This window comes from Pimephales promelas, chromosome 23 (genome assembly GCF_988280905.1).
Source record: "Pimephales promelas chromosome 23, fPimPro1.hap1.1, whole genome shotgun sequence".
Taxonomy (NCBI): domain Eukaryota; kingdom Metazoa; phylum Chordata; class Actinopteri; order Cypriniformes; family Leuciscidae; genus Pimephales; species Pimephales promelas.
Window position 1 is genome coordinate 19762654 of NC_142791.1, and position 13932 is coordinate 19776585.

General features: G+C 38.6%; 1 protein-coding gene across 2 annotated transcripts in view; it reads right to left on the reverse strand.

The window, feature by feature from the left end:
- The window catches only part of lmnb1 (lamin B1), a 51494-nt gene extending 40177 nt beyond the window's left edge, over positions 1-11317 (reverse strand). Inside the window, exons 1-2 of one of the 2 annotated variants that reach the window (XM_089126402.1) lie at positions 11256-11317; positions 10584-10952 (exon numbers count right to left, since the gene is read on the reverse strand). In XM_089126402.1, the coding sequence (XP_088982528.1) occupies positions 10584-10945 (362 nt within the window). In that variant the 5' untranslated portion in view covers positions 10946-10952; positions 11256-11317. Of the gene's footprint in view, positions 1-10583; positions 10953-11113; positions 11133-11255 lie in introns of those variants that run through there. The other variant, XM_089126403.1, reaches the window with a different exon arrangement.
- Between the last annotated feature and the right edge of the window lie 2615 nt (positions 11318-13932).

Sequence of the window (13932 nt, forward strand, 5' to 3'; positions counted from 1 at the left end):
GTGTTTTCTCAGATCGGATAGCTATCTGATTTATCAAAACGATTCATACATGTTTTTTTGCAAAACGGATATAAATCCGATCTTCAATTCCCCCACGCTATATTTTTTGATTTAATGAAGTGCACGTCACCGAAAGCAACAGATATGAGCTGCATTTTGATCATCGCCTAATTTCAAAATCAGCAAAGACAGCAATAAGAGAGAGCGGCAACCTGGTAAGATCATTTAGTTTCTTTACTTTTAATGAAGATGGTAGTGTTAAGTGTCTGCGACTTACTTTCGCTTTGATTTGCGATAGATTGCGGCACGTCGCAGTAGCGCCGTCATATCTGAGTAAAATAACATGACATATGGCCTATAACACGCTCTTACACGCAAATTTTTTTAGCATTTTTGGGAGTAGTAACATTTACGTATGTGGTTTAAACAACCAGATGCATTTACACATGTCCAGTTTCGTCTGGAATGTGGCCAATACCTTCTGATGTGCTTTGAGTGATCGAAGTTTCGGAGGGCATTTACACCTGGTCTTTTCAAGATCGGATACAGAAAACGTATGAAGTGATTTCAGAGCATCCGTTAACTGAATTAATTGAGAATCTCACCTGAAAATCTAATAACATCAGCAATTGTGATTCAAGCAGCTGATTTCTGTATTAGGCTATGCATTATATGCATTCATCAGATATTTCATCCCTCTCTATTTATTTGTATTGTAAGAAAAAGAGCTTCCCGGACACTACAAAATAATTCATTTCGTGTTACATAGAAGAAAAGTAGATCCAATGGGTTTAGAATTACACAAGAAAACCTTATGAAAAAAACAACAACAACAAAAAAAAAACTGATTTAGTTATCATTTCGTGCTGTTTAAAACTAGGGTTGACAATAGAATAAAATAATTATGATTACTCTCATTATTTATAATAATATGAACATTCCAGTGTTAAATCGTGTATAAAACATATTTAGGCCTAATTACAAACTACCTGCAAGATTATTTATTTGGGTATAGCACACGCCTTTGGTAGAATTCAAATGAGCCATTTTAATCTAGATTAATTTCGAAATGAATCTAGATTAATCTAGATTAAAAAAATTAATCTATGCCCACCTCTAGTTATAATATATTTAAAAAATGTGTAAAGGCCATTGCACACCGAGTCCGAAATTCGCATCCGAAATTTTCGCACGTTAAAAAATAAAATTCGACCCCACGTTATGTCAATCACGCTTGCACACCGCCTCCGAAACTTTCGTCCGTCATAAAAAAATTCAGATCGGATTCGATTTTCTGCGTTTTTCGCATCCACAGCCAGCATTTTGAGAGGTTTGACAATTCAGAGCTCGTTTACTATCTATGGAGCTTGTTCCGCACATCACTGCACATATGCGCAGTGCTTTCAGTTTCGGTTTTCAATTCGATCAAGTGTTTGAGTTCTCTTCTCTCGATTGGATTATGAAAGGAATAACCTCCCATTTCAGTCAGATTGAAATTTCGGATCGATTAATGTGTGATTGAGCAGCCAATTCGATAACTAATGTATTATTTTCTGTACAATATATAACCTGTAGCCTATACAGCTGTTCTGTCTGTCTGACATTCTGAGGTAAATTTTGAATCGCTCGGCATAAATTCGCAACTCCTTGAAAAGGAGGTGCTTCCTCTCAGCGCAATTTCAGGATTGGATAGACGTAATATTTTCTCTTTCTTCTCTTTTCAATAAGAGAGAGGACAAAATCATCCTCACTGCTTGACGAATCCATTTTGTATTTTTGCGTTTTTCCCCGCAAAGGTTTAATAAATACGCATCAGACTTCAGTGTGCAAGGTTTCTGTGCGTGACGAATTTTTAGGCTGACGAACATGAAAAAAAGCATAAGAAAATTTCGTACTCAGTGTGCAATGGCCGGCCCCATTCACATGAAGGGAAAACGCAGATATGTCCCTGCCTCTCATTTACACGAAAACCCCGTTTTTAATCACAGAAAACGATTATTTCTAAAAACTCCGGCCAAAGTGGAGATTTCTGAAAACGCCGGTTATGTGTTGTCGTGTCAACTGGGAGAAACGGTGTTTTAGGTTCTCTCTTCTCGATTCTGAGGATTCTGATTGGCTCGCATGGCTTTATCCTTCTCCCGACACTGCCGCCCATAGGTTTGGCATAGATATGATGGCGCTCGACGGCGTATTTATGCGGGTGTGTGCACGATGTTATTATTGAAAACGGAGAGGGAAAATATTTGTTTCTCTAAATACCCAGCTTTGTGTAAATGTGGCCATAGTGTTGTTTTTAGGGATGCACAATATCATCGGCTTCAAATGTAATAATCGGAATGATACGAAAAACCGATGCCTAAATTCCTTGTTAATAGTTAATACCACTAACAAGGCTCAAAATAGCCCCACACTAACACAGTAACATAATGAGGGTCCCTGCATGCAAAACGAAGCACTGAGAACTTTGTAAGTGTACAGACCGTTTAATAAGAAGATACTTTATAAAGAGTCCACTTAACTACTGTTTAATAAATGAACCTTATTGTAAAGTGTTACCTTTCAATGTTTAGGTCAAAATTTATGAAATTAAATAGCGTCTAATGTTAATAAATTTATACCAAAAAAAATGTATAAAAGTTAAAAAAAAAAAAAAACGTTTTCAGCCAAGTAAATCTAGAATTAAAAAAATTAGTCTAAAAAAAATTCTCTTTTTGGTGCATCTCAAAGGTTTGGATGGGCCAGACCAAGGTGGGCCTTACATTAAAAACATTATCCAATCACGGTTTTTAAAAATTACTGACTAATATACTGCTATAGCATATATGAAAGTAGGCAATACATAAAATAGATTTTAATATCTTGATGCTCTTAAAATATTTGGTTGCATTTTTGAGGGCTGGGTTGGAAACAGTGATGCGCGGGTCAATGTATAAACAACCCGCACCCAACTAACGTTTTCAACTAACCCACCCGCAAATTGGACCACAAAAAAAAAAGAAAGAAAATATTGTAACCGATAGATGTAACACAAATGTGTAAATAGCATCGCAAGAAGCGATACACCAGTACAAAACCGAGACTGAGCTTGAGCATCATCTTCGTGCCAGTTATTCAGCCAATAAAGTGTAGGTCTATGTATTTCATAGAAAATTGTGTCTAGTACTATATACAAAGGTTTAATTGGCATCTATATTTCAAACGACCCGACCAACCGCGGCCCGAATACAATTAAAAATATTTTTGGATGACTCGTAACTGTGGATAACCGTGGGTGACCGCAGGTGCCCGCTCATTTTGGATCAACCCGCGCATCACTGGTTGGAAAATGTGACATCATTATGTTTTTTTTATTTAATCAATTTATTTAATCATTGCACGACAAATGGAGCATGTTCCTGCCACATGTGGAAAAAAATAAAATTGCAAATTTTTTTATCTCAGTTCTGACTTTTTATCTCAAAATTACATAATATAAAGTGGCAATTGCAGGTTAGCTATAAAGTCAGAATTGCGTGATATAAAGTCGCAATTATATGTCAAGTCAAAATTGCGTGATATAAAGTGAGTGATATAAAGTGCGAGAAATATAGCTTGAAATTCTGTTTGTATAAATGTTTATATTTCGCAATTCTGACTTTATAATACGCAATTTGGCAGAATTGGATAAGTCGCAATTGCGTGTTACAAAGTCAAAAGTGTGAGATATAAACTTTCCTGCTGACCAACATTTTGTTATTTCAAATGTAGGCGCATCGCGCGTGGCAAGCATGCTCAAAGACGCTGGCGTGACCACAACATTGCCCAACATAAAATGGCAAATGTAATGTAAGCGGAACGAAACTGAGCTACTTGTTATTGTGTCGTTGACGGACCGTTTATCAGTCTGGACCAATGCAGCGCGAGCCGGTCTTGATCATCAACACTGTTACTACACAGCGAAATCCAGTAAAGAAAGCATTTGAATTCGCCAATGAAGTAATAACATCGCTGCGAGATCCAGTGAGAAACATTCACATTTCTCTGTTAGAAGTAACGTGTTACTGTAATCTGATTAATTTTTTTCAAGTAACGAGTAAAGTATGGGATTACAATTGAAAAAACAGTAATTAGATTACTGTTACTTCCCTGTAAACATTCTGCGTTACTGCGTTAGTTAACCGTGATTTTGTTTAGTGAGACTGTCTCGTGACATGAGTCGTGCGTGAATAACAATGATGTATGAGCGCCGCGACATCGTTGAGAGAAGACTAGAGCGCAGGAGAGAGCAGCTGAACTGCCAACTCTCACACACACGCCACACCCCCGATTTCTCGTGCTGAAGTGTCAATCCCGTCGGTCAAATGCCTGAAAGATGAGTTTATCTATAAATCTAACCGTTGAGCCACATTTGTGATTGACTAGTTATACCGCAAATTAGTTAAAATCTCCTGGAATCTAGAGCGAGCGTGCATGCGAGACTGTGCTCCAAACCTTATAGCACGCACACGACAGAGAGGGAGAGCGAGAGACCTTATATGTGCAGAGAGCATCCTGATCTAGAAACAGAACCCCCCGTTGGAGAATGTCAAAATTCTACCTCAAATCTGAGCAAGCATGTCACAAGACAGTCTCACACGGTCAACTAATGCAGCAAGCCGGTAAAGGAATGTGAAACTTACTGAATAACCCTGGCCTGAAACCCTCAACTAACATAACCGCTGCGACTACATGAAGGGATATTACCACTGTTTCACTCCAAAAGAAAACAAAAAAACTTGAAGCCAAAATGTGGCATGCAACAGCATTTTCTGTTTTGATCAACTAATTTTTACTCCTCTCTGCACTTTACTGTTAAAAACGTAAGTGTTAATAATTTGGAATAAAGTAAGGAGCGACTTTCATTTTAAATGATTTTATTGCTGTATTTTTACATCTATTCAAATGAAGGATTTTACAAAATATATTTATTTTAAATGCTGGAATATGTAGAAATTTAAGTTAACAGAAGAAGGACTACTTTATTTCATTAAAATATGGTGGAATGTGCAGAAAATAGGTTTAAATGTTCAACTATTTTCTTCTAGTCAGAGACTGTTGCATTTAATTTAATTTTTGCTTGATACAATGTGCATAAAGTTAAAATATTGAAACTAATAAATCAAGTTTAAAAAAGAAAATGTTTCATTTGATTACATTTTAGATGATGGAATATGCAGAAAGAATAGAATTAGGCTGAAAGGTACCTATTGCTTTAGCGTATTCAGGTCATGCATCATGTTTTTGAAAAGTAACTTGTAAAGTAACTAGTAAAGTAACTAATTACTTTTAAAAATAAGTAATCAGTAAAGTAACCGGATTACTTTCTTGGAGAAGTAATCAGTAACGAATTACTATTTCCAACTGGATTAAATTAATATAATATTGCCTTATTCCACATATCTTCGAAATTCGAGCCAGCAGGCCATTCTAGGTAGAGTGAGGACCCTATGGAATGAGCGAACAGAGCGGAATTTTCCGAAATCCACAAACACATAGACTGTAAAAAAAGATGGACGACGCCCCTTCGCTCTTTTCCATCAGAGAGAACTGAAGCCGCCAGTGTCTTGATATGACGCTGACATCTTGGAACTTGAGTCTGCGCACTTGCGTGTTTCGGGACCAGTCATGCGGAGTCGTGAGCAGGAAGTAAAGCCGCGAAATCAAGGCCGCGCCCTCATTCTCGCTGAATCAAACACAAGCACACGCCCCGCACTTTTATTAAGTGTCCTCTGTCTGCTTCGTTCTTCTCCAATGATGTCTGCTGATTGCAGAACCTCGTTAAAATAAGGTAAATACAACTACTAACCACATAATCAACATTATTAAAAAAAGTCCGCTGGTGCTTCAGTGACTACCTCGCACAGAGAACCTGTCAATCACAGCTGTCAATCATGATGTCAGAGCACCGTTTTTATCATCACATAACTAACTAGGGGTGTCAACTTTAGTCGTTTAGTCGACTAATCGGTCGATGCCGTCTTGGTCGACTGACATTCTTATTGGTCGACCAGTTGCATTTTTTTTTTTTTTTTTTTACCAATAGAAAGAATTTTTTAATTATTTACTCTTTGATATTTATTCATTTATAAGCAGTTATTTATTACTGTATTCTAAATATAATTAGCCTATGTTTTGTCCCCAACTTTAAAATGCTTTAATTTAGGCTATTTTTGTAACTGCGCCACAGTTTAGCGCACACACATACACTCGGGAACCGCACCTGTGGCTGGCTGCGCTGCTGCTCGCTTGGTAAGGGATGCTGTATTCATTCAGTTAGAACGCTGCTTGTTTTGGCTTTAGTCGACAACATGTCCAGGAAATCTAAATCTTTTGTCTGGCTGCATTTTAAAACAAAGACGACAAGACTGTGGAGAGAGGCGATCGCGTTGCTCCATTATGAGCGCGCAAGTCGCGCGCCTACATTTGAAATCGAACTTGAGCGCGCAAAAGACGTGAGCAGCCTTTTAACGGCTATATCATGCTAACTCAATAGATTGTGTTTTCTTAATGTTTTCGTTTGTACACTTGACGCATTTGAAAATAGCCTAAATAATGCAACAAAACGAAAATAAACCTATACGCGGTCCTACAGCCTATTATTAGGATTGTTTTTAAGTTATTTGTTTTTTTGTGTGTTGTTTAAAACACCTTGATCGTCAGGACTAAAGTTAACCCATAACCTTGAAAGTAAAGAAGAATATAAAGCCTGTATAAACGAGAGCTTTTGTTGGGTTTTTTCACTACATGGCAGATAGCAGTTATATTTTTTTGCAGCGTGTGGTGTGGTCAGGTGCGCGATTGTGACTGTTACTATAGACCGAGGACAGAGCTATTCACTTTTCGCAGTTAAAAAAATCACTTAATTTTCAAAGAATTGTATTATTATTATAGTTTTATTTATTTGTGATGTTTTTTCGTTGTTGTTTTATAACTGCTTAATGACAATTGTTTAAAAAATGTTTAATCAAAACATCACGGTTTTTTTTTTTTGGTTTTTTTTTAGTCGACTAATCGTTGCGCAGGACTCGACTTTGGTCGACTAAGGATTTCTTTGGTTGAATACAGCCCTACTAAAAACAAACTTATTTTCAAAACGAACACTTGAAATTACATCAACGTGATAGAAACTACAGTAAATGACAGAAACTATCTTTGGAAAAAGGATATGTGAAGTGTAATTTAAAGCAGAACTAAGTAACTTTTTTTACCTTAACTGAACAGCTTTGGAGTCATTGTAATGTTAATATTACTGATTTCGTGTTGAATGGTGATCATCTCGCACCCCCCTGGTGCCTGTGAGCCGCAAAACCACCCTTGCAACTTTGGGCCGGCGGCTCGCCGGCCTCAGTGTTAGGAAGTATCGTGAGATTTCAGGTCTCGCGAGGTAACGAATTGCTTTACGGCACTATACGCGCACACGCATGCGTACACGCCCCCGGCCATCCAGGAGCCGGCTAGCTATAAGAAAAAGGTAACGCTAGATATTGAATTCTTCAAGTTTTCGTGATGGCTGATGTAAAAGAAGAAGAAGACAGCTCGGAAGTGTTTATCAGAGAAACAAAGAAGAGAAACGGACCGGCTTTTTCAGAATAGAGAGAACTGAAAGAAAGCGAAGCCTGCAAAACCGATGCTGACCTGGCCTTCTTGCTGTTGCACTTGTAAGTATCTTTATAATAAACTGTGTTTAATGTTTGTATTTCTTGTAATTGTGACCTCGGGAGTCGGGATGTTTGCTATTGTCTGTTTTTTTTTTTTATTATATTATGATCGCTGTCTGTTACCGGCTTACTAGTACGTTAGATACTGTAACTTAGATGTTAGCATTTTCATTAGCAAACAAACTTGCTTGTTTTCTGTAAGTAAGTGTTTTGTCCGTTCCTCTATCAGGGTTTATTTGTGTTTCTCAGATCGCCTATAAATCGATATGAAATTCTACAAATTATGCATTAGTTTAGCTTGTCGTCAGCCTCAGAATTAGTAACGTTATACTGTGCTGCTGACTTGATAATGCATAAACCGACACGAGAGCTGCTAGCTAATAATGCAACTTTTTTATATTTATTTACCCACATTTACACAAACAGAACTATAAGTAAACGAGAAATTGCATTGCAACTTCACACATGCAACTCCATCTGTGCTATTTTGACCTTGTCTATAAATGATATGTTGATAAAAGATTGATACATTTTCTTTTTCCTTTTTAGCTACAAGCGTTGGCAAGTGTTATCAACTCCGAGGCACCCCAGACCACCAGTACCACCGGTCTCAAGCTTCAATAATAAAATAAACAAACTTGTAATAAACAAATTAAACGTGTTTGACTTTCTTTGGTCAATCGTTACGATAGACAACTCGGATCACCAGAAAAATGATGAATGTAACGTAACATGTATTTTGATAATGCATAATCAAAGTAGCTATAGCTGTAGGCTAAACTAAAAATAAATAAATAGCGGAAATATTTCTTATAGTATTATTGATTTTTAACCATAATGTTACTGATAACGTTTGGTAACACAATAAAAATATACACTATCTCAACATAATAATATTGTTCTGAGAATCATACCTCAGTGGATATGGCTCGGGCGTCAGTTTTGTTTGAAATGTGCTGGGGACAGAGACGCATTCGGAAGGGCATTTTCAAAAGTGCTGGGTAACGCATTCATTCTTTTTTCTCTTTCGAGTAGGTAATATTTTGAACGACGATGTCCATAGCTTCCTGATGCACATAAATAAAAATGAGCACAATACAGTGATGGTCCGGCCAGAGGTTCCGCACTCGAATAGTTTTTATTTCCCCCTCATCAAAACCAATAATGTTTATCAGTGGTTGAATTGATATAATGTTTATCAGTGGTTTTATATGTTTTGATGAGTGGGGGAAAATATACGAGAGAGGAATTAGAAACCATGAGAAAAAGGGACACGTTTGTGTGCATTTTTATTTGTGATTTCACCGGAAAGAATCTCCGCAACGGATTGAAGCGCGTTTCTGAGAGAAGCCAACACATTTCAGTGCTAGATCGCCTGTTATTTAACAAACAAATGAAACGAATGCTGTTAACTGGAGATGTTTTATTTGCATTGGTACATCTGTGCCGCGAGATGTTTCAAAAGTGGTGGGGACAAAATCCGTTTGTTCGCCGGCTTCTCTGAAAACAAATTCACATGGCCTGCCTGAACGAGATGGGAGGGGGAGTTGACAACGAGTTTACGACAGTTTTCTCATGTATATATACTCCGAAACTGTAGGGGGAGCTCGAGAGAGAAACCTGCGAGAAAACAGCAAAGAAGTTTCCAGTCTTACTGAGCGCTGCTTTAATTGTTTAGTTGGTCTCGCGTCTCATTGAATAACATGGGGAGGCGGGGGTTAAGAGCTATACTAGGTCTGGTCACAGGGGGGCGATCGAGACGTTTTGGCATTACTTTTGAGGGCTTGTGCGGCACGCTAGGAACAACAGCGAACTGTAGGCGTTTCTCAATGTCAAGGAAGGATCCTCGGAAGCCGGAATTTCGAGGATGCTACGTCATCGACGTCCGTCGAAGGACTGTTCCAATGTCGAGGATTCTCAGAATTTCAACCAAGGACTGAGTCCTTAGTTCGGAAAATATCCCATACACAGGAAAGGATGCATATGTGTAGCCTTCGCGCTCTTAAATCACCCACAATCCTATGCGCAGCTTTGCTATCTTGTTCAAAAAATAAAAAAATGTCGACCGTTAGCGGAGTCGGAGTGATAACGGCAATATGCTTTCAAATGTAAGCAAGTATAATTTCAGTTTAGCCATTTATTTAATGTTTGTTAAAAGTATTTAACATATCGGCTCAAATTTGCTGAGGGGATTTAAAGCTGTTCCCTTTTACTGGTGATTAACTTTTTAATTTTTACTTCATATAACGTTATAACCTTTTTTGTTGGTCACATATTTTACCATTGCATGTGTTTTAACAGCTAGATCGTGTTGCTATGGACGTAGTGCTAGTTCTGTTCACTCCGGTAATATAATCGTTTTTGAATGAATAAACTCCTTTTTAAATAAATATTTTGTGTCAAATTATTGATTTATTTGGTAGGTAGCCGTTTGGTACGTACAACCCCTTCAGGCTGATTCAATCAAGACCCGTAGAGTTTGCGGGGTTGTATTCACTATAACCGCCTGGTTATACATTATCCCTTATACTTTATTTATTTAATTATTTATTTCTGAGGACTGACAAGACAAAATAAGGACTGTCAACAAACAGTGCAGTACACCAGCACTATGATTTTTGCAGCGCCGAAGCGGACCTTTCACTGATGTAATGACGCAATGACGTGCACTTGCTAGCCTGTTCCATTTACGTGTTCTCCGAATGCTAAAGAGGACCCTTGCCTAGCCTCTGAAGGAAATGACTTGGAAGGACCCGTCCTGCCAAGGAAGTATCCTTGACATTGAGAAACGCCTATTGTCTGCTGAACTTGCGTTTTTAACATACATTTTAGTTTCTCCAATTTTTTGTGTGTTTGTAAGCAAAAGCAAAATAGAAATGAGACCGAAGTGTGAATGAAGGGTCTCACATGTGCTGCAGCTGCTCGTGCGCGCTCCCGATCTGGCCCAGCTCGATCTGCAGCCTCGCGCGCTCCCGCGCCGTGTTGTCCAGCGCCGTGCGCGCGTCCGCCAGCTCGGTCTCGTAGAGTGTCTTGACCCCGCAGATCTCGCGTGCACGCTCCTCCTCGCGCGCGCGGATCTGCAACTGCAGCGCACTGTTCTCGGTCTCCAGTCCGCGCACCGTGTCGATGTAGACCGCCAGCCGGTCATTGAGCTGCTGCAGGTCCTCCTTCTCCCGCAGCCTGGAGATCCGCGCGGGGCTCAGAGGAGTCGCGCTGCCGCCGCGAGGCAACGGCTGTGGCCCGGCCGGGGTACACGGCGCGCTCGCCATTCTTCAGCTGCATATCCAACACAACAGCGTTAAAGATCAATGTCTGGTCACTCCTCGGCTCAGCGAGCAGATAGACATGTTCAACTTGAGTTACAAACACCAAATCAACGCTATTTTTTTTTTTTTTTGAAGAAAAGATTAACTTACACGACAAAAACTGTTTAATACCTTCTGAATGAAAAGTATAGAAACAGCGCTCCGAGCGAACAGAGTGTAACTCTACAAGAGCTGCTTTAAACACTGCAGTGTGCTAGATCACCATCACTGTAACATATGAAATAATAAATTTAAAAATGTGTGAGCGTCTTACCGTGAACCCGGTCGCGTGAAAGAATGAACTGTACTAATATGGCTGCTCGTCAGACCCACACTGACACGTGACCACGGACACCCAATCAGCAACCGCTACGTCATAAGAGGGGGTTCAATGATGCAGTTGAGACAAAATTTAAACTGCACAAAAATGCCCAGAAAATAACATCACTAGCACGTGCTCGTCCTTTCAGTTATAACGACTGTAAACAACGCAACAATCAATAAGCATTTCATCTAGTCTGACTTTTCTTTTGTGGTCATGCTTGGACAGCGAATCAAATATTCATGATCAGACGATACACACATATTGACACTTCGCTGTTTCAGGTTTAGATAATTATAATTTGTCTACTTAAGTACGCTAGTATTAGTTTTTCGCAATTGCTGATACACTGAACCCCATTCTCTGAACAGAATTCTCACTATAAATCACCTTTTCTGCAAAACCTTAAACAAGTTAAGGCAGTTAGACTATGTGCAAATCTCACGCACTCTTTTTGCTAAACTAAACACAAGAGGCAAAAGTTAAACACAAATAAAGCACAGTTGACATAATTTACACTCAACTATTCAAAATCACACTCTTGTTTCTAATGTGATTAAACCAACTGTATAAAATATTAGCCAGTTCAGGTGCACTGAATGATGATACGAACAACATACGATGAGGATGAGGACGAGCAGGTGAAGAGAGTGTTATCAAGGCTGGATCTGTCAGACCGGGGTTTTCCCTTCGCCAGGCGAGAGAGGATTAAGTCCTCAGGCCAGGAGAACGGGATGCAGAGCAGAATCAATCTCTCGTTGACCTAGATTTTGCCTTTGCACAACTTACAGTATTTGAGTGTATACTGTATACATGTTCTTCGTTTAGAGTTTGGGCTTTTTTTTTAGAGTTTAGGGCTTATTTTTACAGTATGCAAGTGCTGTAAAAAGACATTCAGTTCAATACTATTCTTGCAGAACATGATATATTCACCTTACTTGATTGAAATTACAATACTTTATGTAATTGGAAAAAAAAATACTGTATAAATTTTTTCTGTAACATTCTGGATGCTGTGTTCTCGATTTTTTGATGTAGTGTCTAATAAATGTTCTGTAGTGCTTGTATTATTGACTTGTGTGTCTGAAAGTATTCTTTGATTTTGAGTACAGATTAAATTGTTTTGAAGCAATTGTTTGAATTTGCCAGAAGAGTCAAGGGTTTTGTGAGTTTAGTTTAAAAATTTGGATTTGCGTTTTATGTTGAGAAAATAGGTGAAGGTTTCAAGAAATGTGTCTCAGCAATTGTGAAAAAACTGTAATCAAGGCTTATGAAAACAACTGAGACAGATCACTACTTGTCGGTTTCTGTGAAAAAATATATGTATATTTTCCCCTGAGCTTCTCAGATTCATTATCAGGGGCCTGTTTCAGGAAGGAGGTTAAGTGAAAACTCTGAGTATGTTAACCCTGAAAAGTGCGAAACTCTGGGTTTTCTGTTTCAGAATGGGAGGTAAGTCAAACCTGACAAAGCAGGGTAAGTCAAGCCTGTTACTGAAAGAGGTAACTTAGAGTCAGTTACCATGGTAACTTACTCTGTGAACCTAATCTGGTCGGGAGCATAGACCGTATAAGAGGTCGGGAGCAGGTTTACTTCCGTAAACCCAGGGTTTATTTCGGTCTCCTCACCTTTTTATAGAGGAAGTAGTGTTTAAAGTCCCAGTAAAGACAATTCTAAAAAAAGTTCTAAACACATTATGCTAGAAATGTATTGCTAAAACATATTACAAAGACTGAACTGCGAAGTCCTAAATCGTGGAGTTAGACCATTAAGAGTTCCTTTCACTAGAACTAAGGGATCAAGCCATAGCCCAATCCCTGAAAAACAACACCGCACCATAATCCCCCTTCCACCAAAAAACAATGCACCATAATCCACCCTCCACCAACCTTTACACTTGGCACAGTGCATCAGGCAAGTACCGTTCTCCTGGCAACTGCCAAACTCAGACTCGTCCATCGTATTGCCAGACAGAGAAGCGTGATCAGGTAAACTTGTCACAAATTAAGGACTTTTTTGAGAACCCAGCCAAAGATCTCTGTATATTATACTATGTAGGGACGTACCGATATGAAAATGTTGGCCTATACTAATAACTCTTTATATTTGAAAGCCGATAACCAATATATTGGCTGATAAATCAAAAACATTTTTTGAGAGCTGGAAAACAAAAACAAAAGGTCTCACCATGTCCCAAGCACACAATTATAATGTTCTCATTATACTTTTATATAGCCTAGGCAATATCCTTTTCAAAGTGATTTCAGTCATATTTCAAGCAATTCAAAGCCATCACGTTGAACAGTGTGCATCTGAAGTCTGTCAGCTGAAGGAAATAATCCATTATTTATCAACTTGTATGTTTGGCCAAATGTTCTTATTGGGCCGATAACTATAATCGGCATATATCGGCCAAAACTGATATGGTGGCTGATATATCGGGCATCCATATACCATGTGCGAAAGTTAACCTGATGACAGAAGCTACCAGAGTGCATCAATCACAAAAATAAAGGGTTTACTTTTTAATTTGAGCAAAAGCGTAAAATTTTTAATTTTTTTTTTTAATTTTCTGAAGCGTAAAATTAAATCTGATCTCAGACCTAAATAAGATACAGTGAAAGTAAAA